Genomic DNA, 25,469 nt, shown 5'->3' with positions numbered 1-25,469 from the left:
TCCCCCCCATCCCTTCCCTCCGATCTCCCTCCTGGCACTTATCCTTGTTAGCGGAACAAGTGCTACACCTGCCCTTACACTTCCTCTCTCACCACCATTCAGGGCCCCAGACAGTCCTTCCAGGTGAGGAGACACTTCACCTGTGAGTCGGCTGGTGTGGTATACTGCGTCCGGTGCTCCAGGTGTGGCCTTTTATATATTGGTGAGACCCGACGCAGACTGGGAGACCGTTTCACTGAACACCAACGCTCTATCCGCCAGAGAAAGCGGGATATCCCAATGGCCACCCATTTTAATTCCACGTCCCATTCCCATTCTGATATGTTTATCCATGGCCTCCTCTACTGTCAAGATGAAGCCACACTCAGGTTGGAGGAACAACACCTTATATACCGGCTGGGAGGCCTCCAACCTGATGGCATGAACATTAACTTCTCTAACTTCCGTTAATGCCCCTCCTCCCCTTCTTACCCCATCCCTGACATATTTAGTTGTTTGGTTTTTTTCTCTCTCTCTGCCCATCACTCTGCCTGTTCTCCATCTCCCTCTGATGCTCCCCCTCCCCCTTGCTTTCTCCCGAGGCCTCCCGTCCCATGATCCTTTCCCTTCTCCAGCTCTGTATCACTTTCGCCAATCACTTTTCCAGTTCTTAGCTTCATCCCTCCCCCTCCGGTCTTCTCCTATCATTTCGCATTTCCCCCTCCCCCCACTACTTTCAAATCTCTTACTATCTTTCCTTTCAGTTAGTCCTGACGAAGGGTCTCAGCCCAAAACGTCGACAGTGCTTCTCCCTATAGATGCTGCCTGGCCTGCTGTGTTCCACCAGCATTTTGTGTGTGTAGTTAGAATTTCCAGCATCTGCAGATTTCCTCGTGTTTGTTCTGTAGGTCATACCTGGATTTCCTGTATAGTTCTGGATTGTCGGTCTTGAATGCCACAGATCTAACCCTCAGCAGACCACAAACCCCTTGGTTCCTTCACAGCTTTTGGTTTGGATATGTCCAGTACATTCTCAAAAGCACACACTCATCCATACAAGTCTTGATGAAGACAGTGACAACTGTGATACTTTCATTCAGATTCAAAGATGAGTCCCTGCATATTGTCCAGTCCACCAACTCAAAGCAGTCCTTAAACATACCTCCACTTCCCTTGACCATACCTTCTGCACAGCCAGGTGTCATGCTTTCAAAGTGCGGGTGTGGGATGGCTCGGTAAGCTTTCTCGATGGTGTACAACAGAGGTCAAGTGTGTGGGCTTCTCTGGTTTCACAGGTGATATGTTGGTGGTAGTTGTTCAGAGATTTCTTCAAGCTGTCCTGGTTGAAATCCCTAAAATGACAGGGAAGACGTTAGGGTCTGCTATTTGATGACTGATGATTATGGAGCTCAGCTCCCCCAGAGCCTGCCTGGTGTGGGCCTGAGGTGGTTTGCACACCACAATTAAAATTCCCTCAGCAGATAAAATTGATGACACTTGGTCGCTGGATGTTCCAGGTCGGGTAAGTAGGACTGAGACAGAATTGCCTCATCTGTGCACCCTTGATGGGATAATCATAAAGCATTCTCCACCTCCTCTACCTTTAAAAGTCTGATCTGTCCTGTCTTTGCAGAGTCATCGGGCTGCAAAATGGTGCATGTGAAACATGTTTCTGTAAAGTACAGGGCAGTCGCTGATATCCCTCCCATACGGCAACCTTGCTCATAGGTCTTCAGTTTTACTTTCCACAGAATATACATTCACCAGCAGGATAGTCAGGAGTGGGGGTCTAAATCCTTTGTGTTTCTAACATAGCTGTAGATAATGCGGGACTTCCCCGTTTCCATTTTCTTAAAGGGGGATCTGCACACACGATCCAAGTCTGCAGTACAGGATCCACAAACATCATTGGATTTGAGTATTGATAGAATTTGTAAATGTCTTAAAACGATGAGGCTTACTGAAGTGCCCATGGCCATGTCTGTGGATTTCAGCGGTAGAAGGCCTAGACAGGAAAATGTGATGATTCCCATCGGAGCTGCACACACAGAAACACCACCTAATGACGCCATCTTGAGAGACTGAAGTGCCAGACATATCCTCTGGCCAATGCTCTCTGTAAAAATGGATCCTGAATTACAAGGGATATCCTCTATTCCTCTGTTCCTGATACCAATTTGCAGTCTTAACCCTAGAAATGCTATGGAAAATATTGCAGGTCTTTTAAAAATGAGATTCAGGTGCCTGCTTCAGTCCACTTACTGGTGCCATCTTCAAAAAGGCTGGGCTAATCCAATGCCACAGAGAATCCAGCCAGAAAGTTATCACTCCTGGCAGTTTAACTCAACTCGAAGCAATGGATAGAGTTTGTCAGCTCATCCAGAGTCAATGTTAGATGCAGGCTCATCCACATGATGTCACCCAGAACACACAAGGTTAACTATGCTACTGTAAATTCTATGAGGCTCCTTCTTCTGTAATTTTAAAATGTTTAGCTCATCAGATAGGATATTCACATGCTAACAATGTCAGGCTGAAAGGATTAGACTTCCCTTAGGGCTCAGATAACAGAGCTCCCTAGTAAATCCTATCCTAGATAAAAGACAGGAAATTGTAGGCCCATGAACCTGCCTTTACTGGTTGGTAAGATGTTGGAGTCCGTTATTAAGGATGAAGTTTCAGGGTACTTGGAGGCTCTTGATGAAAGGGGCCAAAGTCAGCATGGTTTCCTTAAGGGAAAATCCATCCAACAATCTGTTGGAATTTGAGGAAATTACAAGCAGGGTAGACAAAGGAGAGTCAATGGATGTTGTTTCCTTGGATTTTCAGAAGTCTTTGACAAGGTGCCACATGAGACGGCTAAACATGATAAGAGCTCAGGGAAGATACCAGCATGGGTAGAAGATTGACCAACTGACTGGAGGCAAACAGTGGCAATAAAGGGGACCTTTTCTGGTGGTCTGCCACTGACTAGAGTCAGTGTTGGGCCTGCTTTGTTTCACATTATATATCAATGGTTTGGATGACAGAATTGATGGCTTTGTAGCCTAGTTTATACAAAATGATACAAAAATAGGTGTAGGGCCAAGTCATGCTGAGGAAGCAGGGAGCCAGCAGAAAGACTTAGACAGATTAGGAGAATGGTCAAAGAAGTGGCAGATGAAATACAGTGTAGTACAGTGCAGTGAACTGTATGGTCCTGCTCTTTAGTAGAAGCAATAAAGCTATAGACTATTTTCTAAACGGGGAGTAAATTCAAAGATCTGATGTTCAAAGGGACTTGGGAGTCCTCATACTGGATTCCCTAAACATTAACTTACAGGATGAGTTGGTGGTAAGGAAGGCATATGATACATTGGCATTCATTTCAAGAAGTCTAGAATATAAAAACAAGGATGCAATGCCAAGGTTTTATAAGGCACTGGTCAGGCTGCACTTGGAATATTGTGAGCCGTTGTGAAGATGTTTCCTATAGTGGGGAAGCTAGAATCAGAGGGTACAGTCCCAGAATAGAAGGACATTCCCTTAGAACAGGGATTAAGAGTAATTTTTTTAGCCAGAGGGTAGTGGATCTGTGAAATTTATTGCCACAGAGACTGTGGAGGCCAAGTCATTGGGTATATTTAAAATATAGTTATTGATTAGTAAGAGCACCAAAGGTTATAGGGACAAGGCAGGAGATAAAACAGCTGAGATACCTGAAGACAAGAGCTTTTACCTTATTCATATGAGTATATTTTTGTTGAAGATTTTAATGTCCACCACATATAAATAAAGCTAATGGCTGTCATGAGTACTGTATTATGCTATTTCCCTCTCTCTTCCTCGGAAAGCCTTTAGGCTTTCTTGGAGAAGTTCTGGCTAAAAGCTCTTTATCCCTGGAATATTTTATGGATGTCAGAAAGGATAATAAACTTGGCTATGGACCTTTGTGTGGGCAAACTGGGAAATTCCTCACAAATAGCATCTGCGCTGTAGCTAAGCCTTAGCTGCAGCTGTTTCAGTCAGCAAGCAGATCTGAGGCAAATATTTAATGTTCTGATTTGAAATCAACACTAGAAGCCACAGAGCACTCAAACAAACCCTTAAGAAAGTACAAATGTTTGTAAATCTGTGGAAGGCAGTTAATCAGTAAAGAACCAATATCTGACTTACAGAAGATTACAGGTGGAAGGAAACGTTGCTACAGCTAGTCCTGGCCATTAAGAAATTTTAAGCCTAACTCAGCTCAAATCCCTTTCCTTCACTAAACCTAGGCCACTCATTTATTTGAGTTTAAATCATACACATTTTGAAACCACAAATATTCAAAAATTGTTACATTTATCTGGAACATTAGATAATTGTTCCATCTAGAATGTCTGCAGATTTTCCATGGTTTACAAAGGCAGCTTCCAAGTAACTTGTTTTCATGGATGGAAAAAAGGATGGACAATTTTCGCTGAACACCTACGCTCTGTCCGCCAGAGAAAGTGGGATCTCCTAGTGGCCACACATTTTAATTCCATATCCCATTCCCATTCTGATATGTCTATTCATGGCCTCCTCTACTGTCAAGATGAAGCCACACACAGGTTGGAGGAATAACACCTTATATACCAGCTGGGTAGCATCCAATCTGATGGCATGAACATTGACTTCTCTAACTTCTGTTACTACCCCTCCCCTTCTTACCCCATCCTTGATATATTTAGTTTTTTTTTCTCTCTCTGCCCATCACTCTGCCAGTTCTCCATCTCCCTCTGGTGCTCTCCTCTCCCTTTCTTTCTCCCTGGGCCTCCCGTCCCATGATCCTTTCCCTTCTCCAGCTCTGTATCTCTTTTGCCAATCACCTGTCTGGTTCTCAGCTTCACCCCACCCCCTTGGTCTTCTCCTATCATTTCGCATTTTCCCCTCCCCCTCCTACTTTCAAATCTCTTACTATCTTTCCTTTCAGTTAGTCCTGACGAAGAGTCTCGGCCCGAAAAGTCTTCTCCCTATAGATGCTGCCTGGCCTGCTGCATTCCACCAGCATTTTGTGTGTGTTGCTTGGCCAATTTTTAATATGCGTTGATTGATTCAAATAGACAGCTTTGTTCTGTCAGTTGAGGCAAAGTACTAAATAAACATGCTGATGGAGTAATATAGATGACCAAGCTTGTGAAATGGATCAAAGTGTTTAAATAGCAATTTACACGCACTCTGTAAAATCAATTTGTTTTGTCTTCATCGTATCAATATATTATAATATTTGATCAACATCGTTATCTTTTTGCCAGTCACATGTCAACATTGTATGCTAGATACATCAATAACTTTGTCAAATACTTTTATAAAAACATACAACAGAAGAAAGAAATCAAAAATTTTTTGCTACAAAGGAAATGATCTTCCAAAATCAGAAGTGATTGGGCAAGTATAATAGATAAAAATGAAATTTTAAAGATTTTTTTAAGATTAGCTTATCTTACTGAACAAAATGACCCAATGTTTTCAGTCCTTAATACAGGTATGGCCAAGCATTCAAGCTCAAAGGTAATGGAACAAGAAGTTCGTAATATTGACACTTTTAGTGAGATTTAACACTGAGTCTGTCTGAATTCCAAGCCTTGATTTGATCAAGAGTCATCAATTGCAAAGTGTGAGTGCCAACACTTTATAATGTAATCTTCAGGAATGTCATTTTGTACCATTCTTACCCAAATCCCACTCCAAATGATTTAGCATTACAATAAATGTGAGCATTCCATTGCAGACATTCCTGACAGTGTTGTTTGCTGATGAAGTTGGAAGCAAAACAACTGTTTCAAAGAGGTGTAGGGGAAACAATCCTTCATGTTCTGGCCAATATTCAGCTTTCAAGCAAGATCAGTGAAGCAACACACACAAAATGCTGGAGGAATTCAGCCGGTCAGGCAGCATCCATGGAAATAAACCAACATTCGACATCTTATTTTCACTATGTATGTCCAGTCCCTATATAGCCCTCCTTCTCCAACAGGAAGACCTCAAAGCTCTCCATTTCTTTCTGGACACCAGACCCAACCTGTTCCCCTCCACCACCAATCTCCTCCATCTGGCGGAACTAGTCCTCACTCTCAATAATTTCTCCTTCGATTCCTCTCACGTCCTTCAAACAAAAGGTGTAGCCCTGGGCACTCACATGGGTCCCAGCTATGCCACCTTTTTGTAAGCTACATGTTCCAAGCCTACACTGGTATCACTCCCCAAATTTTCCTACGCTATATCAACGACTGTATTGGTGCTGCTTCCAACACCCATTTGGAGTTCGTCAACTTTATCAACTTTGCCTCCAACTTCCACCCTGCCCTCAAATTTATCTGGTCCATTTCCAACATCTACCTCCCCTTTCTCAATCTCTCTGTCTCTGGAGACAGCTTATCTACTGATCTCACAGCTACCTGAACTATACCTCTTCCCACACTGTTACATGTAAAACTACCATTTCCTTCCCTCAATTCCTCCATCTCTGCTGCATCTGCTCTCAGGATGAGGTTTTTCATTCTAGAATGAAGCAAATGTCCTCCTTCTTCAAAGAAAGGGACTTTCTTACCTCCACCATCAATGCTGCTCTCACTCTCATCTCTTCCATTACGTGTACGTCTGCCCTCACCCCATCCTCCCGCCATCCCACCAGGGATAGGGTTCTTGTCCTCATCTACTACCCCACCAGCCCCCATGTCCAACACATAATTCACTGGAGCTTCTGCCATCTCCAATAGGATCCCACAACTAAGCACATATTTCCCTCACCCCCTCTTTCTGCTTTCCACAGGGATTGCTCCCTACACACCTCCATTGTCCATTTGTCCCTCCCCACTGGTCTCCCTCCTGGCACTTATCCTTGCAAGCGGAACAAGTGCTACACCTGCCCCTACACCTCTTCCCTCACTACCTTTCAAAGGCACCAAACAGTCCTTCCAGGTGAGGCGACATTTCACCTGTGGGTTTGTTGGCGTCATCTACTGTAATCAGTGCTCCTGGTGTGGCCTCCTGCATATTGGCGAGACTCGATGTAGTTTGGGAGACCACTTCACTGAGCACCTTTGCACCATCCACCCGAAAAAAGAGGATGTCCCAATGACCACCCGTTTTAATTCTACTTCCCATTATCATTCCTTTATGTCAGTCCATGGCCTCCTCTACTGTCGCAATGAAGCCACACTCAGGTTGGAGGAACAACACATTATTTTCCATCTGGGTAGCTTCCAACCTGATGGCATGAACATTTTCTCAAACTTCCAGTAATGCCCCCCCTTCACTATTGCCCATTCCCATTTCCCTCTCTCACCTTATCTCCTTACCTGCACATCACCCCCTCCTGGTGTTCCTCTCCCTTCCCTTTCTTCCATGGTCTTCTATACTCTCCCATCAGATTCCCCCTTCTCCAGCACCTTATCTCTTTCACATACTGACTTCCCAGCTCTTTACTTCACCCTTCCCCCTCTCGGTTTTACCTACCACCTACTACCTTCTATTTCTTCCTCCCCTCCCCCCACCTTCTTACTCTGAGCTCATCTTTTTACCCCAGTCCTGGCAAAGGGTCTCAGCCCAAAACATCGACTGTTTACTCTTTTCCATAGATGCTGGCTGGCTTGCTGAGGTCCTCCAGCATTTCGTGTGTGTTGCTTGGATTTCAGTATCTGCAGATTTTCTCCTGTTTGTAAACATTTGACATCTTGGGCTAAGATCTTCTTCAGAAATGGAAAGGAAGCGTAAAGATGACAGAATAAAAAAGTGGGGGACGGAAGGAGGATAGCTAGAAGTTGATAGGTGAAGCCAGGTGGATAGGAAAGGTAAAGAGTTGGCGAGGAAAGAAATCAATATTCAGGTGGAGGCTACTCAGATGGAATGTAAGGTGTTGCTCCTGCACCCCGGAGGTGGTCTCATCTTGGCACAAGAGGAGGCTATGGACCGACATGTTAGAATGGGAATGGAAATTGAAATAAAAATGTTAGGCTACCAGAAAGTTCTGCTTTTGGTGGATGGAACAGAGGTGCTCACCAAGATGATCCTTCAACTGATGACTTGCCTCACCAGTATAGAGGAGGCTGCATCAGGAGCAGTGGACACAATAGATGACCCCAGCAGTTTCACAGGTGAAGTGTTACCTCACCTGGCAGGACTGTTTGGGGCCCTGAATGGAGGCGAGGGAGGAGGTGAATGGGCAGATGTTGCAAGCTTTCAGGGGTAAGTGCCAGGAGGGAGATTGGTGGGGATAGATGGACGGACAAGGGAATCATAGAGGGAGTGATTCCCGTGGAAAGTGGAGAATGCGGGGGAAGAAAAGGTGCATTTGGTGGTAGGCTATCAGCGCAATGCTATTACAGCTTGGTGTGTTCCGGAGTTTGTAGTTCAATTCCATGCCATTCTGTAAGGAGTCTCTGTACATCCTTTCCATGAGAATGCTCGGATTCTCCCCAGGTTCTCCAGTTTCCACTCACAGTCCAAAGACATACTGGGTAAGTTAATTGGTCACTGTTGTTACGTACCCCGTAACTGGGTGTCTAACCAGCAGAGAAAGAAGTATCTGTTGGAGTCTGGTACTACTATTTTCAAACAGTGTTTATTAGTAAAATATACAAATTAATATCAACAATGCAAATATATAGATAATACACATTAGCAATACTAAACCTAAAAGTGTGGGTATAATAATAATCAATAATAAACAAGCTCTATCAATGTCTAGGAGATAATGAATTGTCATATGTGAATATAAAGTTCAGTTCTGTTCCTACATGCTGAGGTAGTTGTTGGTGGTTTTATTGTAATTGTTGGAGAGAGAGAGAGAGAGAGAGAGCAAACAGAGACAGCTACAGTCAGGCAAACCTTCCTTTACGTTCTTGATCCGTCAATGTTGTTGTGGCCATTCAGGTATGATCCCTCTATCCTTCAGCTGGACCGTTCTTCTGTGGTGGACTCATCACCCAAGCAAGGGTGGACACACACACAAGCCCCCACCAGCACTGCTATAACACTGTGAGTAAAACTGACCGATCCTTTGTTCAGTCCTCGATGCCCCACACCTTCTCGTGGGTTCCAACACTCAAGCAGTGCTCACTAGTGTGTCTCCTGGTGCGTCTGAGGGGTGTCTCCCCAGACCTCACTTTTATCCCCACTCACGGGGTCTCAGGTGTCAATCAGTTTTGAATGGCTTTGTCCATCAAACCAGCCCACTCCGGCTGTCCACTGAGGAATTTTAATGAACAGAATAGCCGAAGACAAACAACTTTTGCGGAAGACATAACAGTAAATCAATGGTCTCTCCTCTCTCTCTTATCAGGAGCAGATGTTCCAATTCCAGCATGTTTTTGTTCCATCTCTTTCTCTCTCATCAGCAGCCTGGCAACAGTAACGGTTTGTAATTCTCCCAGGGGAGGGGGATATGGGCAACTCTGTACCCTTCTGCTCATCCTTCTAGGAATTTTCACCAAAGGGGAAAATTAACTAATACAGCGTCTTATAGAATTACAGAATCTAACAAAATACAGAAGTGTTTTTAACTACAAAGATAGTATAGATATACATTCAACTTAGCATCTAGACAGTCAGCGATTACATTGTTACTTCCTTTAATATGTTGTATCTTAATATCAAATTCCTGTAGCATCAGACTCCAATTTAATAACCACCTTTTCGTCAGCAAAAAAAAATACTAAAGGGTTGTGATCTTAGCTTGAGTGTATATTACAAAATGTGAACCAATACATGTGTGATTATACTGTGGTACATTACAAAAGTTTGTGCAAATACTAATCTCTATTTTACTTTTAAACTCAACATTCAATCTTCCATGGTGTTGTCTTTATTATTTACATGCTTTGTCAAATTCCCTCAAAACCAGATCCTGTTATTCAAACGTGGCATTTTGTGAACCTTTGCCCCTTTTCCACTTAACTGACACATGGTTAGCTTGCTCACCAGTGTGGAATAGGCCTTCACATACTCCTTTCATAGGAGTTATCTTATCTTTCTGAACTTCCACACAATTCTTTATTTTTGAGCAATTCATTAATTTTATCTTCAGGACCCTTCATTCTATTAGTTTTCAGTTTAACATCTGCAAGTGATCCCTCTTTGTCAAAACAACACTTTTGGTTCTGTCTCTCCAAATCACCTCCTTGAATAACATAAGCGAGTTATTTACTTTTAAATTCCAAAACAAACTGTAATTGATTCAAAGGCACCTTGTTAACAAGCCATTGTTCCTTCAGCCTGGTTACTGCTTCTAAAACTAATCCAGACTTTAAATTTTCTTTATTCAATTTAGGAACAACACTTTTCCCTTCTCCTTCAATAATATTCACATCACCAGCTTTCATCTCCTCATTAACTTTTAACACACCTTCTAACACAAACAACTGAGAATTCTCACTTTCTCCTGGTACCAAGGTTAACCCTTTCTTCACTGAACCAAGTCCATCTGACCCACAAGGACTGCATTCCTTTTCAACTAAATCAGATACCTCAGACTTTTTCTGAGCTTCAACACTAGGTTCAGTATCCTGTGACTCCACATGTACTTCAACAACCTGAACACAAGCAAACGGGACATCTACCTTTTCCAGGCTTTCAATATCAGTCCCTTTTTCAAATTTTAAGTTCCCCTGATCCTCCCAGTTACTCCCTGGGTAACTCCCATCCGGAGTAAACTCAACCCTGCGGGTTAAAACAATTTTGTCTGCTAACCCAGCAGACTCCTTCAAGGTAATGGCAACCTTTTCATCTAGGACTGCCCTTATAACATCATCAGGAACACATTTAAAATTTTCAACTTCTTCAAACAGTTCTGTCAAGCCAGACAGATCATCCATGTCCAACCCTGGACCTTCTAACTGCCTTATCTGTTTCTCATCTTTACTCTGTGCCTCTATAAATTCCTTCCTTGCTAAGGGTAGGTCTACCTCCTCTCCTTTAGTCTCTTTCACCTTACTATTCTCCACTTTACCATCTCCTAACCCCTCTTGGTACAGGGTCGGTAAAAACGTCTAGCCTAATCAACACTGGACTCATTTAAACTGTCCTCTTTCTCAGCCGCCTTTCTCGTCATGCTGTGAGTGATTGCGCATGCGGGATAGATCTTAGAAACCAGGAGTGGGTCCTCAACACTCACAGGCTTGCTTGTCAGCTTCACTGCTGAACACACGTCACCACCTGCTAAATCATTACCAAGAAGGACGTCCACGCCGTCTCCCAGTAATTCTGACCGCACCCCTACTTCGACTGGTCCAGATACAAGGTCACATTTTAACATGATCCTGTGCAAAGGTACAGCTTCTGTCCCTTTTCCTATGCCTCTTAATACCACCTCTCCAGTTTCAGGACCAAAATCTAGCTCCTTACTTAGGATCAACGACTGGTCAGCCCCAGTATCTCTCCAGGTTCTCACTGGAACTGGGGTTTCTCCTTCTTTCACAGACACCGTCCCTTCTGAAATAAGTTTCTCACGGCCCTCTCGTACTCTATCCACCTTTGCCTTTCTCGTCGACTTGCTGATTGACTCAATACATCCTGTGGGGACTGTTGTTTTCCGTTTTCCTGTCTCCTTCTTCGGAGCAAAGCACTTAGCTGCAATATGACCAACCTTTCCACAATTATAACAGGTCAAGCCAGGAACTTTCCTGCCAGCCTGCTTGTCCTCCTTACCCTTACCACCAGCTCCCGGCTTATTCTCTACCTTAGCCGGTGGACTTTCTCTACCATCCCTACGATCTTTCTGATAACTCTTATTCGAAGAAAACCCTGACTTGTGGGTTAGGGCATATTCATCTGCTAACCTGGCAAATTCCTTTCTTTCTTTCTAAATCTTTTTATTAATATTAGTAATATGGACAGAATACAAATGATATATTGATAAAGAAATTACCAACATATAAATTCCATTACAGATGAAAAAAAACATACATAATAGTTACAATATAAATGAGTTTACCAAAACATAAGCCATAAAATATATGTATGAACATAATAAGTCTAAATATTTCATAATATATGATATAAAGAAAACAGAAAAAAGAAAGAAAAAAAAGCAAATAAACATATAATGCCAAACTAGCTAATCTAATCTAATAACTAATATAGAAGAAAAAAGAAGCAAAAAAAGAGAGAAAAAAAGGGGGCTGTTTATAATATCTCACAAAAATAAGTATTCATCAATGCCGTCACCTCCGGTCCTCTCAACGTACATAAGCTAAAAGCTGGGAAATCAAATGAACTTGGCACAGGGTCATATTACATCATATGAAAATGTTGAATAAATGGTCTCCATAACTTTTCAAATTTAATAGAAGTCTCAAAAGTACCACTTCTAATTTTTTCTAAATTTAAACATAACATAGTTTGAGAGAACCAATTAAATACAGTGGGAGGATTAATTTCTTTCCAATTCAACAATATAGATCTTCTAGCCATCAGAGTTAGAAATGCAATCATTCAACGGGCAGAAGAAGATAAATGCAGTAAGTCTAAGATTGGTAAACCAAAAATTGCAGTAATAGGATGAGGTTGTAAATCGATATTCAAAACCGCAGAAATAATATCAAAAATATCTTTCCTATATTTCTCCAAAAATGAACAAGACCAAAACATATGAGTTTAGGACGCAATTTCAGAATGACATCTATCACAAATAGGACTAGTATGAGAGTAAAAATGAGCTAATTTATCCTTGGACATATGGGCCCTATGTACAACCTTAAATTGTATTAATGAATGTTTGGCACATAACGATGATGTATTAACTAATTGAAGAATTCTATCCCAATTCTCACTAGAAATACTAAGACTAAGCTCTCTTTCCCAATCCTTTTTAGTCTTATAAAAAGGCTCTGAACGTATCTTCATAATTATATTATAAAGTTTTGAAATAAGCCCTTTTTGAAAAGGGTCTAATTCAAATAAACTCTCCAAAATATCTGAAGGCACAAAATTTGGAAACGTAGAGAGTATAGAACTTAAAAAATGTCTAATCTGTAAATATCTAAAAAAATGAAATCTAGGCAAGTTATATTTGTTGGATAATTGCTCAAAAGACATGAAACAATTATCTAAAAATAAATCAGAAAATCTTAGTAATCCCTTAGTTTTCCAAGCCGAATAAGCTTGATCTATAATGGAAGGGTGAAAAAAACAATTAGATACAATAGGACTGTTTAAAACAAATTGAGTCAACCCAAAAAATCTCCAAAATTGAAACCATATACGCAAAGTATGTTTAACTATCGGGTTGTCAATTCGTTTCGGCAATTTAGAAAGAGCAAAAGGGAGAGAAGTCCCTAAAATAGAACCCAGAGCATAAGCTGATACCGATATAGTTTCTAAACTCACCCAACAAGGGCCAAAAGATTCACCCCCATCTTTCAACCACCATAACAAATATCTAATATTAACTGCCCAATAGTAAAATCTGAAATTAGGTAATGCTAACCCGCCTTCCTTTTTTGTCTTCTGTAAATATGTTTTACCTAAACTGGGATTTTTATTCTGCCATATATATGAAGAAATTTTAGAGTCAACATTAGTAAAAAAAGATTTCGGGATAAAAATTGGTATCGCTTGAAAAATATATAAAAACTTAGGTAAAATAACCATCTTAATAGCATTAATCCTACCTATTAGGGATAAAGATAAAGGTGACCACTTAGTAAACAAAACTTTAATCTGATCAATTAAGGGTAAAAAATTAAATCTAAATAAATCTTTATGGTTTTTTGTGATTTTGATCCCTAAATAAGTAAAAGAGTCATTAACTAATTTAAAAGGCAAATTTCCATAAATTGCGACCTGTTTATTCAAAGGAAACAATTCACTTTTATTAAGATTTAACTTATACCCAGAAAACTCACTAAATTGAGCCAATAATGATAAAACTGCTGGAATGGATTTCTCCGGGTTAGAAATGAATAGTAATAAATCATCTGCATACAAAGATAACTTCTGAATATCTGTCCCACGATTAATACCCAAAATATCCTGTGATTGTCTGATGGCAATTGCCAAAGGTTCTAAGGCAATGTTAAATAGTAATGGACTAAGAGGACATCCTTGTCTAGTGCCCCGAAATAAGCGAAAAAAGGGAGATCTTTGATTATTGGTAAACACTGAGGCTACTGGAGTATGATAAATCAATTTAATCCATGATATAAATATCGGACTAAAATTAAACTTCTCCAACACATTAAATAAGTAAGGCCATTCAACTCTATCAAATGCTTTCTCCACACCTAATGAAATCACGCATTCTGAAGTGTCATGTGAGGGAGTATAAACAATATTCAACAATCTCCTAATGTTAAAAAAAGAATAACGATTTTTAATAAAACCAGTTTGATCATCTGAAATAATTTTGGGTAATACCTTCTCCATTCTAGATGCCAGTAACTTGGAAAAAATCTTGGAGTCTACATTCAATAAAGATATAGGTCTATAAGAAGCACAGATAGTAGGGTCTTTATCTTTCTTCAATATTAAAGAAATGGAAGCTCTATAAAAAGATTGTGGCAAATTCCCCAATCTAATGGCTTCCTCAAAAACCAAGGGGAAAGAGTAGCGGAAAAACCAAGGGGAAAGAGTAGCGGAAAAAAAATTTAAAAATTCAACTGTGTAACCACCTGGAGCCGGTGCTTTCCCAGAATTCATTGAGGAAATAGCCCCCTTAATTTCTACATCCGTAATAGGAGTGTCCAATATCAAAAGATCATCAGATGATAATCTTGGAAAATTTAATTTCCCAAGAAAATCAGACATGGTATTATGATCTTGAGGACATACAGATTGATACAGGGAGGTATAGAAGTCTTGAAATGCCTTATTTATCTCATTATGATTAACTGTCAGATTCCCATTCTGCTGACCAATCTTAGTGATTTGACGTTTAACCAAAGCATTCTTCAATTGACTAGCTAACAGTTTACCAGATTTATCACTATGTATGTAAAAATCAGATTTAGATTTCATTAATTGATTTTCAATCGAGGATGTAAGTAATAAACTATGTTCCATTTGAAGTTCAACCCTTTGTTTGTAAAGCTCCTTACTAGGAGCAATCGAATATTTCTTATCAATCTCTTTAATTTTATCAACCAATAAGAGAGTTTCCATCTTAGTACGTTTCCTCAAACCAACAGAATAAGAAATAATCTGTCCACGTATATACGCTTTAAAAGTGTCCCAAAGTGTTCCGCAGGAAATATCATCTGTAGAATTAGTTGAAAAGAAGAAGTCGATCTGCTCCTCCATAAATTTTATAAAGTCAGAGTCTTGCAACAAGGTAGAGTCAAATTGTCTAGCATTGGAAGCTGTATCCGTAAATTTCATAGAAAGTAATAATGGAGCATGATCAGAGATAGCTATAATATCATAGTTACAACCGATTACCAATGGAATAAAACAAGAGTCTACAAAAAAATAATCAATTCTCGAATAAGAGTGATAAACATGTGAGAAAAAAGAAAACTCTTTGTCTTTAGGATGCCGGAATCTCCAAACATCAAAAACTCCATTGTCAGTCAAAAAAGAGTTAATACAAGTGGCCGACTTATTAGGTAAAGTCTGAATAGATAAAGATTTACCCATCAGAGGATTTAAACAACAATTAAAGTCACCACCCATTATTAACTTATATTCGTTTAGATTGGGTAAAGAGGTAAATAAAGACTTTAAAAAGTCAGGACAATCCACATTTGGAGCATAAACATTAACCAAAGCAACCTTTTTATTACAAAGTAAACCCGTAATTAACAAAAATCTGCCATTCGGAGCCGAAAAAATATCATGTTGAACAAATGAAATAGAGGAGTCAATAAAAATTGAAACTCCTTTTACTTTAGCGTTCGAATTTGCGTGATACTGTTGACCCCGCCAAAATCTAAAAAAATGAAATTTGTCCTCCTTCCTCACATGAGTTTCTTGTACAAAAATGATATGAGCATTAAGTCTTTGGAATACTTTGAAAATCTTCTTTTGTTTAATTGGATGATTTAAACCATTAGTATTCCAAGACACAAAATTAATGGTCTGAGCCATAATTCTAAAATCAACCCTTTGGTATAGAAAGGGTTAACCAACTTATAAACTCATGCACCTGGAAGAGAAACAAAAGTAAAGAGAAGACCCGGAAGTGACAACAACACAGACATATTTGAAGTTCAAAAACAGCCCAAATAAAAAAACTAAAACAAACTGGTACAAAAAAAATAGAATTAGAAAACAGACCATCCCCCCACCCCCCAAGAAAAAGAGAAAAGGCCAAAATATGACTTAAAAAGGGAAAAAGTAAGACTAATCCAACCCCCATGTCAGCTGAAGAACACTCCATATATAAAGGATATATATAAAAGAATCACCCCAACTTTATAAATTAAAATCGCTATAATAAAAACCATATTTCTAAGTATAGTTAGTTGTAAAAAGAATAAAAATACAATCACTAAAAAAAATTATAAATCGGGCTCTAGCCCAGACAAAACAAAAAATATTTAAGCTATGATAAGCGATGCATTGTAGGAAAAAAGCGAAAAAAATAAAAGCATAACGCCATCTTAAGCAAAACCAAAAATCTTTTTCAAAAAACACCATCTTAATCAAAGAAAAATTCACCTTCAAAGAATTAAAAATATACCTTCGAAGGAACAAAGTTAATGGACAAGTATGTAGTTAAATGATTAAAGTATATAAGGCAAAACAATTAATCTGACGAAAACACACTTTAACTTAAGTATGAAGTGTAGGATGAACCTCCACCAATAACCAGATTTTAATTCTGGTTTAAGAGATCGAGAACCATCTTACACGATCAGAATCGTTCATTTATTAGCGACTGGTGTCTGTAGCAGTAGGGAAGTTCTCCTCCAGATATTTTCTCGCTTCTTAAGTTGAAATGAAAACCTGTCGTGGAGCATTCGACGGACAGATCCGAAGCTTCACAGGGTATAGAAGCGCAGGTTTCAGATTTTTCTCATAACATTCAGCCATCAACGGTTTAAAAAGAAGCCTTCTTTTTAAAAGGTCAGGACTAAAGTCTTCGACCAGGCGGAAGCAAAATTCTTTGAATTTAATCATTCCTGCCCGACGAGCTGCTCGTATAAGTTGTTCTTTGTCATGTACGTAATGAAACCGGACAATTACCACCGAAGGTTTGTCTGTAGCACTCGGTGATCGACGCCGAATTCTATGTGCCCGATCCAATAAAGGAGGGTTATTCGGGAAAATCGTCGGAAACGCTTCTTTTAAAAGTTGAGCAAAATATTTCGAAGGGTCATCTTTTTCTATGCCGTCTGGAAGACCAAGTATACGTAAGTTCTGTCTTCTGGACCGATTCTCAAAATCGTCACTCTTGGCTTTAAGGGCTTCCATCAGCTTAATGGTCGAAATTAAATCCTGTTACAGTTTTTCAATAGTCCGAGCATCTTCTTGCAGAGACGCAATAAGAGCTTGTTGCTGTTTAATTACTAAGTCCATCTTAACCATGTACTCTTGAAAAGCCTTTATATCTTCTTTAAAAAATTGTTGTAGTTCAGCAAATTTTTTATCCAAAACCTCCATAAACAATTCAAAAGTTAATTGAGTTTGTTGTGGCGGAGCCTGCTTCTTTCCGTTACCATTCGGATTGCGTCCGGGATCCCGTCCCTTAGACCTGAGAGACATTTCTGTTTGCATATCTTCAAAAGTTCACAACAAACTTTTGGCAGTAAATCCAAAAAAAAATTAACAAAGAAACTTTCGGTATAGGTAAAAATAAGCTGAATAAGGGTGATCAAAGGTTAAAAAAAGTAAAGGTTATGGAGCGAATCCAAAACAGTACTCACTCCATGAGCGTCTCCAGCTGACTCTGGCAAATTCCGATATAGACTTATTCGTCTTCTCGTTCGGATACATTCAGATATTATCCGAAACACAACCTTTAAATTCCTCAATCAGAATTAGCTCTCTGAAACAATGGAAATCCTCCTCCACCCTTTCTGCAGCACATCAGTGATCCAAGAGCACACCCTTTTCATAGGCAAACTCTGCATACGTCTGATTCCACAGTTTCTATAAATCTCTGAACTTTTGTCTATACGCTTAAGGTACCAAGTCATAGCCCGAAGGATAGCCTCTTTTACTTCCTCATAATCCTCAAACTCGTCCATGGACAATGCCACATATGCCCGTTGAGCCTTCTCTTTTAATGCACTTTGTAACAACGCCACCCACTGATCTCTGGGCCACTTCTGATTCACTGCCACCTTTTCAAAATCCAAGAAGTAACTATCAACATCTGTCTCCTCGAACGGAGGTACTAACCTGAATTCCTAACATTAAACTTCTCAACTGAGCCTTCCCCTCGGTCTCTTCCCTGTTGCTTCAACCTCTCCATTTCCAGCGCATGCTGCCTCTCTCTCTCCTTTTCCCTTTCCTCCAACTCCCCTTCGGCTTTTTTCTTCTCCCTTTGTGCCTCTCACTCAGCTTTTTCCTTCTCCCGTGCAGCTTTCCTGCTCCCTTTTCGCCTCTAACTCCTTTAGCTGGAGCTCATACTCCCTTTTCTTCTGTTCTGCGTCCAACTTTAATCTTTCCATCTCTAACTGAACCACCCCAACAACTGGTTTCTTTTCAGGGAACAGATCCAATACCTAAGACGAGAACACATCCTTGTCTATATAATACTGGGCTATGGCCCTCTGTATCTCCCACTTTTTCATTGATGACTTCACCTCTGTGAGATTTAATCATTTCGCAATATTAACCAAGTCCGTCTTTGTGGCATCCTCTAGCGCCTTCAAAGTCAGGCTTTCTAAAAATTTGTCTATATTCATCTTTGCTGGTTTCCTGTCTGGTTACCCACGCAACCAGATCAAATAACGGACTTATAGCCCAATTCACTGGTATCGGTGATTTGGTATCAAATCTCGAGACGAGGCCCCAATTTGTTATGTACCCCATAACTGCGTGTCTTACCAGCAGAGAAGGAAGTATCCGTTGGAGTCTGGTGCTACTATTTCCAAACAGTGTTTATTAGTAAAATATACAAATCAATATCAACAATGCAAATATATAGATAATACACGTTAGCAATACTAAACCTAAAAGTGTGGGTATAATAATAATCAATAATAAACAAGCTCTATCAATGTCTAGGGGATAATGAATTGTCATATGTGAATATAAAGTTCAGTTCAGTTCATACGTGCTGAGGTAGGTGTTGGTCGTTTTGTTGTAATTGTTGGGGAGAGAGAGAGAGAGAGAGAGAGAGAGCAAACAGTGACAGCTACAGTCAGGCAAACCTTCCTTTACGTTCTTGATCCGTCGATGTGTTGTTGTGGCCATTCAGGTATGACCCCTCTAAACTTCAGCTAGACCATTCTCCTGTGGTGGACTTGTCACTCTGGTGTGAGTGGACACACACGCAAGCCCCCACCAGCACTGCTATAACACTGTGAGTTAAACTGACCGATCCTTTGTTCGGTCTCCAATGCCCCACACCTTCTCGTGGGTTCCAACACTCAAGCAGTGCTCACTAGTGTGTCTCCTGGTGTGTCTGAGGGGTGTCTCCCCAGACCTCACTTTTATCCCTACTCACGGGGTCTCAGGTGTCAATCAGTTTTGAATGGCTTAGTCCATCAAACCAGCCCACTCTGGCTGTCCACTGAGGAATTTTAATGAACAGAATAGCCAAAGACAAACAACCTTTGTAGAAGACATAACAGTAAATCAATGGCCTCTCCTCGCTCTCTTATCAGTAGCAGATGTTCCAATTCCAGCATGTTTTTGTTCCATCTCTTTCTCTCTCATTAGCAGCATGGCAACAGTAACGGTTTGTAATTCTCCTAGGGGAGGGGGATATGGGCAACTCTGTACCCTTCTGCCCATCAGAGTTGTTCATCCTTCATAACACTGTACAGTAAACTGTCCGGTGATTAGATTAGGGTTAATCAGGTTTGTCGGGGGGGTTGCTGGAGCAGTGCGGGAAAGTCCTACTCCGAGCTGTATGACTAAACAGATAAATATAAACTGGTTTACCTGCTCATCATTATATTATTGTTTGTGAAAGTTTGCTATGTGCAAATTGTCTGCAACAGTTCCTCTATTACAGCCCTAACTTCACTTTTCTTTTCATTGTCAGAACATACTAAACTATTATAAAATGATACTATTACATTCTTTAATATATACACATTGATAAAGTGGAAGAGGCAAAGTTCATATGAAAGTCCCTATCTTGTGCAGAAAGAAGGAAACTTGTTAGAGCATTGGGCAAACACATTATACATCAATCAAAATATTGTCTTCATAGACCGGGATTCGCATCCTAGGGTCCACAGATCTCTCAGTTAATGGTAACGCTCCATGGTATTAAAAAGGTTGGGAACCCCTGGCATAGACTGAAAAAACATCAAAATAATAATTATTTGAAAACAGTACTAATTAACCATGCATCTGGTATAACATGAATTAACTAAAATATGAATTTTTTCATGTACTTTTCATGTAGTTCTTTTCTATCTAATAGCCCTAACAGAATTAATATGCCTTTAAAGATTGACTTGAACTGAATCATATACAGTATATAATTGAGACATTAGTATTAAAATATTGTGCTTACTTCCACATTAATTGTCAATATAGAATTACAAATTATTTTGCATGCTGAATTGAGACTATAACACACACTGTGATCCTCTTACATTGGTAAGCATTATAACCTCAATGGCTTTTAGTTTTCAGATGTTATAAACTGACAATTCTGCTCATATTAGTCTGAACATATAAGCTAAGGTTTAATACAGATGCAATCTATGGTACTGATGAAAAGCAATATATAACTAATAGGAAATGAATGTATAGATATGTCTATTTAGCTATCTTTTTTAATGAAATATGTCGTACTTAGCGCTCCTCTTTCATGGTGGTGCCTCAAGGTACTACAACGCAGAGGAAGATATGCCCTTCATCTTCATTAAGGCTTAATGAGTTTGCTCAAAGCACCAGGGACACACAACGTCCATTCCTGAGAGTTAAGTCAGGGTTTTAGTTTTCAGGACAGACTTTATATTAAAAGAACAATTTGCTAGTGTGGGACCAGCAGTCAGCCACACTGCCATTCACCTGCCATATACAGCCTAAAGCTTTAATTTTGGAGGATATCTTCTGAGGCTTCCCCCGAAACACAATTTCACTTCTTATCGACTCCTCATGTGAAGGGACTGATACAATTTTAAAAATTATTTTTAAGGATTCCCTTTGTTGCTTCATCGAGCCAATTTCAACTCCAATGGAAGTCAGTTCACCTCATCATGTTGATTGCACTAATCTAATTCAAGATACATTTTGGAATTGGGGAAGTCCAACGTAAGCATTCCCAAGCTAGCCCATCCCTTAATACAGGCGTGGCTTATTCAGAAAGCATGAAGGCTTCAACTAATGCAGAGCTGATTTTAGATTTCCAATTGTCAAAACCCAACATTTTCAGGTCCCAGTATTTTCTCAAATAATTATATCAAGCTCTTCACAAAGTTACATTTGGAGTGCAGTGAAATTGGCAAGGAAGGTCATCCTGTGGATGTTATCTACCCAACAACCCATTTTCTGCCAGTTGGTAAGGTTTACTTCCATTCTCTTCTTCTTCAAATTGAAGAAGTAAATCATAGTTTTCTTGGATAACTGAATTTTTTACTGAAGATGATGATATCCTTCTTTTTCATTAACAGACTACAGAAATATACCGAACATTCTGCAACCAGAATGGACTATTTCATCATCAGGTCCCATTCTAAAACCTGAGGGAAGAGGTACAAGTTGCCCTCACAATCTTCCACACCACATTGAGTCGCAGACAGCACATAATCAGATGGCAAACCCCCCAGAGTCCAATCTGGTAAGATTTCAAATTTTACAAATGCAAGAAAGAAAAAAGGTATTTGAAAATCAAATCAATATTAATGAAAACTTCATCTTCTTTGAGGAGTCAAGACCAAGGACAAAGTCTGACCCTACACCAAATACATCAAAAACAAGACAGAGCAATTCTGACATCAGGAGTCTTTCTGGGCAGCAAGGATTTCTGAGCAGGGGAAGAGCAAACACACTGGACGGACACATGAAAATGGCAATTGCTTATACAACAGACTATCATAACTGTATCTGTCCAAAACTCCCAATGCAGCCAACAAGAGTGAATAGTACAAAGCTCCTTCCCATAATAATCAAGGAAAATGATGACTTGCTTTGTGATGCTTGTAAAGTCAGAATGAGGGGTAATATTATTCCCAAAGGAAGCAGTACAGATAAGTGTTTAAACTCTTGCAATTACCATGATGACGTGGTTGACCTGACAACTCTCCCTCTGCCGGGAAGCGATGAGGAACAAGAAGAATGCCATTCTCTACTTCCTACACTGGCTGCCCCTCCACCTGGTTTCAGGGATAATAGTTCTGATGAAGATGACTCTAAACGAAGGACCACTCAAAATCTAGCTTCCAGTCGACAGCCTTGTGATGTACACTTCAATGATATCCCAGTGTCTCTAATCGACGGTGTTCAAACAAGGACTGTCAGACATCACGCCCAGGAACTTGATGATGCTCTGGTTTCCACACTACAGGCCCTGGAAGCTTTAGCTGCAGCTGAGGACTGTCCACGTACTCAACCACAAGAAGGATCAGGTACCAACATTTTGTTTTGATTTAATTGAAAACTTTCAAGTCATATCCCAATTCACTATTTTAATCCAATTTCTCTAACAATATTGACATTAAGGAAGTAACAATCAAGGGAAAATTGCGGATAATAGAAGTCTGAAAAATAAACAGAAAATGCAAGGAAGTACTTAGCAAGATAGGCAGCATCTGTGGAGAGAGAAACAGTATTAATGTGCTGACAAGAGGTCATCGACCTAGGATTTAAACACTGTTTCTCTTTCTGCAGATGATGTCTGGCCTGCTGAGGATACCCAGCACTTTTTGATATTAAATTAGTACTGTATTAATGTAATGCTCTGTTATGTTGTCAAACATCATGAAGAATCACAGTGTCAAACTTTTGATGTGCTTCAGGATTTAGTTATACAGGTGACCTACAAGGGAAAGAAAAGAATTGTATTATTTACTTTTGCAAACATTCTTTCTTTTTACAATAAGAAAATAATGGATGTTTTTATCATTAGGGTTTAATTGCCTGATTTGGCTTTCCAGAGATGCTTGTCATTGAGAGCATTTTTATAATGAAAAGCTCTATTCGAGCATAACCAGTCTCAGTCATTTTAGAATTGCTTTATCTCAGGATATAAGGCTGCAACACTGTCTAATAACCAGTTTTGATGGCATGTCGATGGTATAATTTCTCAGTAAATTTATCAATACAGTGTAAAATCACTCCAAGTAAAAACTTGGTTAATCAACTGTATAAAATATTCTCAGTTGCAACTTTGCTTTTTTCAGTATCTCTTGAGGTTTTATTAGCTCTAGGATATTTTTTTCCTATCTACCCACTTCCCCAAAACAATTTCTAGAACCATAGAAAATCAATACAGTTGTGCTCAGTTAGATGAAAATTACATGATAATTGTAAGTTGTCTTCATGGTAAGGCACAATTTCATTCAACATTTAGCTGGATTTCGCTATAATATTGTTGAATATGTACTGCAACTGATTCAGTAATAGGAATTACTTAATGTATCTGTTGGCACATAAGTAATAGGCCTTGACTCATACTGTGTCATAGACACTTTAGGTGAGCAATGTGATATACTGATGAAGAATTGCTAATCAAACAGTAATATGAAACAATGGCATTACAGAGAGCAAGGTCATTAATAACCAGAGGGCCAGATAAGCATGGGAGGTCATTGTTCTGGTGATGAACATTAGAGTTGAGCATCAGTAGGACCTTGGACGCAGAGTTTAAAGAAGGAGTCTCAGCTGAAGTGAAATGAAACAGTGAGAAAGGGGATTCACAATAAAGCAACACACCTTGTTTTTACATTTTTGTAATATTTGGTCCAGTTATTCTGATACCGAGTATCATGATTCAGCCCATAGATGTTTCACAGCAGTCTAGCTTGGCCTGGATATTTGCTGCTCGGTCTTGGTTAAAAGTTAATACCATCAAGAAATTCCAACACAAATTTAAAGAAACGTATCAGCATGAACAAACAAGCCACATTAATTTTAAATAAAAGAAATGAATCCACAAAATAGAAAGTGCACAGTGAATTTATTATTTCTAGTAATTTTTATTGTGTGAAAAATGATAATTCAATTCTGCCACTTCTGTTTAAAATATATTATTAATGCAACTAACTTCAAAATCTAAGAGCTCAAGATGAATGAGACAATAGAAGTACCATACCCTGGAATGTACCTCTAAAAATCATCAATGTAAATTAGAAAAAGCCCGGAGTGCCCATGTGGAAGGACTCAACAGAGTGGTCTGCTCACTCCTTCCATGAAGAGTGTAATTCAGGTTACACAATGGAAATCTTTTCAGAACACTGGTAGCATGCAAGCTGAAAGGAGGAAGCACAATTCTGGTTTGTTCAACTGAAATGGTGTGTTCTATACAATTCTTTCATCGAATCAATAAGTTATTTACCATAAAACACGACATATATTGTCAGCAACCATAACATTAAAAAATGCTGAGGAAATAGACCTTTGTAAGATAGACATCCTCAGCTACAAGTTACATCAGTACATTGTGTGCCATTCTCCCACATAACTCGCATAAACCAGAACAATGCAGGTTTAGAGTAGGAATCAAAGAAACAGCAAATGACTTTATGCAGAATATTAAAGGCACATGCATGAAGACTGAGGAAGCCACATATCCAAAGACCTACAACTGTCATGGAAAATGGGGAGTCAGTTTGTGGATGAGATATGATGCAGCCAGCTATGCACCTGAAGATATTTCAATAACATATGTGAGACCTGTGTTACAGAGTTAACAAGTAGAATTGAAATATTCCTCAATATACTGTAAAGGTGTGGTGGCCCCAAAATAAAGGCAATTTTAACCGATTTTGTAAATATGTAGGGAGAATTTTCCATCCTCATAGGTAGATTGTGTTCAAAAGAATAGCACTCAAAAGATTTAGCTGATCTCAATTTTAAAGGTATACCCTCCCAACTTGCTTCCTGTCCTCTGTCTGTGACAGTTTAACAAGTCAGAGGAGAAACAGTTAATGTCGTGGTTTCTTGTGCCCCACAAATGACTAGGAGACGCAGAATATTCTTAAGAAGGGTTAAACTTTAATTTGCAAATCAAAGCTGAGACAGTCATTGAGCTAGTCGCTGATCACCCACCGATCCCCAGACACAGCATTTTTTATATCAATCTCCAGGTCCAGTTTCACACGTACCACACGTATGTCCCATTGGCTTAATCATGTTCTAATCTACATCTCTTAGCTACCTCTCATTAACACACCATTGTCTTCTACATTCTTAAGATTTCATTCTCCTACTAAATTGGGTACATGCATAGTGTCAGAAACACACTGAGTCTCAGCAAT

General features: G+C 39.6%; 1 protein-coding gene across 1 annotated transcript in view; it reads left to right on the top strand.

Annotated features, from left to right (window-relative positions):
- frmpd3 (FERM and PDZ domain containing 3) overlaps positions 1–25,469 on the top strand; it is a 164,582-nt gene that overhangs the window by 125,464 nt on the left and 13,649 nt on the right. The window contains exon 13 of the mRNA XM_059976397.1: positions 21,666–22,619. Within this exon, the coding sequence (XP_059832380.1) occupies positions 21,666–22,619 (954 nt within the window). The remainder of the gene's footprint in view (positions 1–21,665; positions 22,620–25,469) is intronic.

This window comes from Hypanus sabinus, chromosome 8, assembly GCF_030144855.1.
Source record: "Hypanus sabinus isolate sHypSab1 chromosome 8, sHypSab1.hap1, whole genome shotgun sequence".
NCBI lineage: Eukaryota > Metazoa > Chordata > Chondrichthyes > Myliobatiformes > Dasyatidae > Hypanus > Hypanus sabinus.
This window is presented reverse-complemented; position numbering and strand designations above follow the sequence as displayed.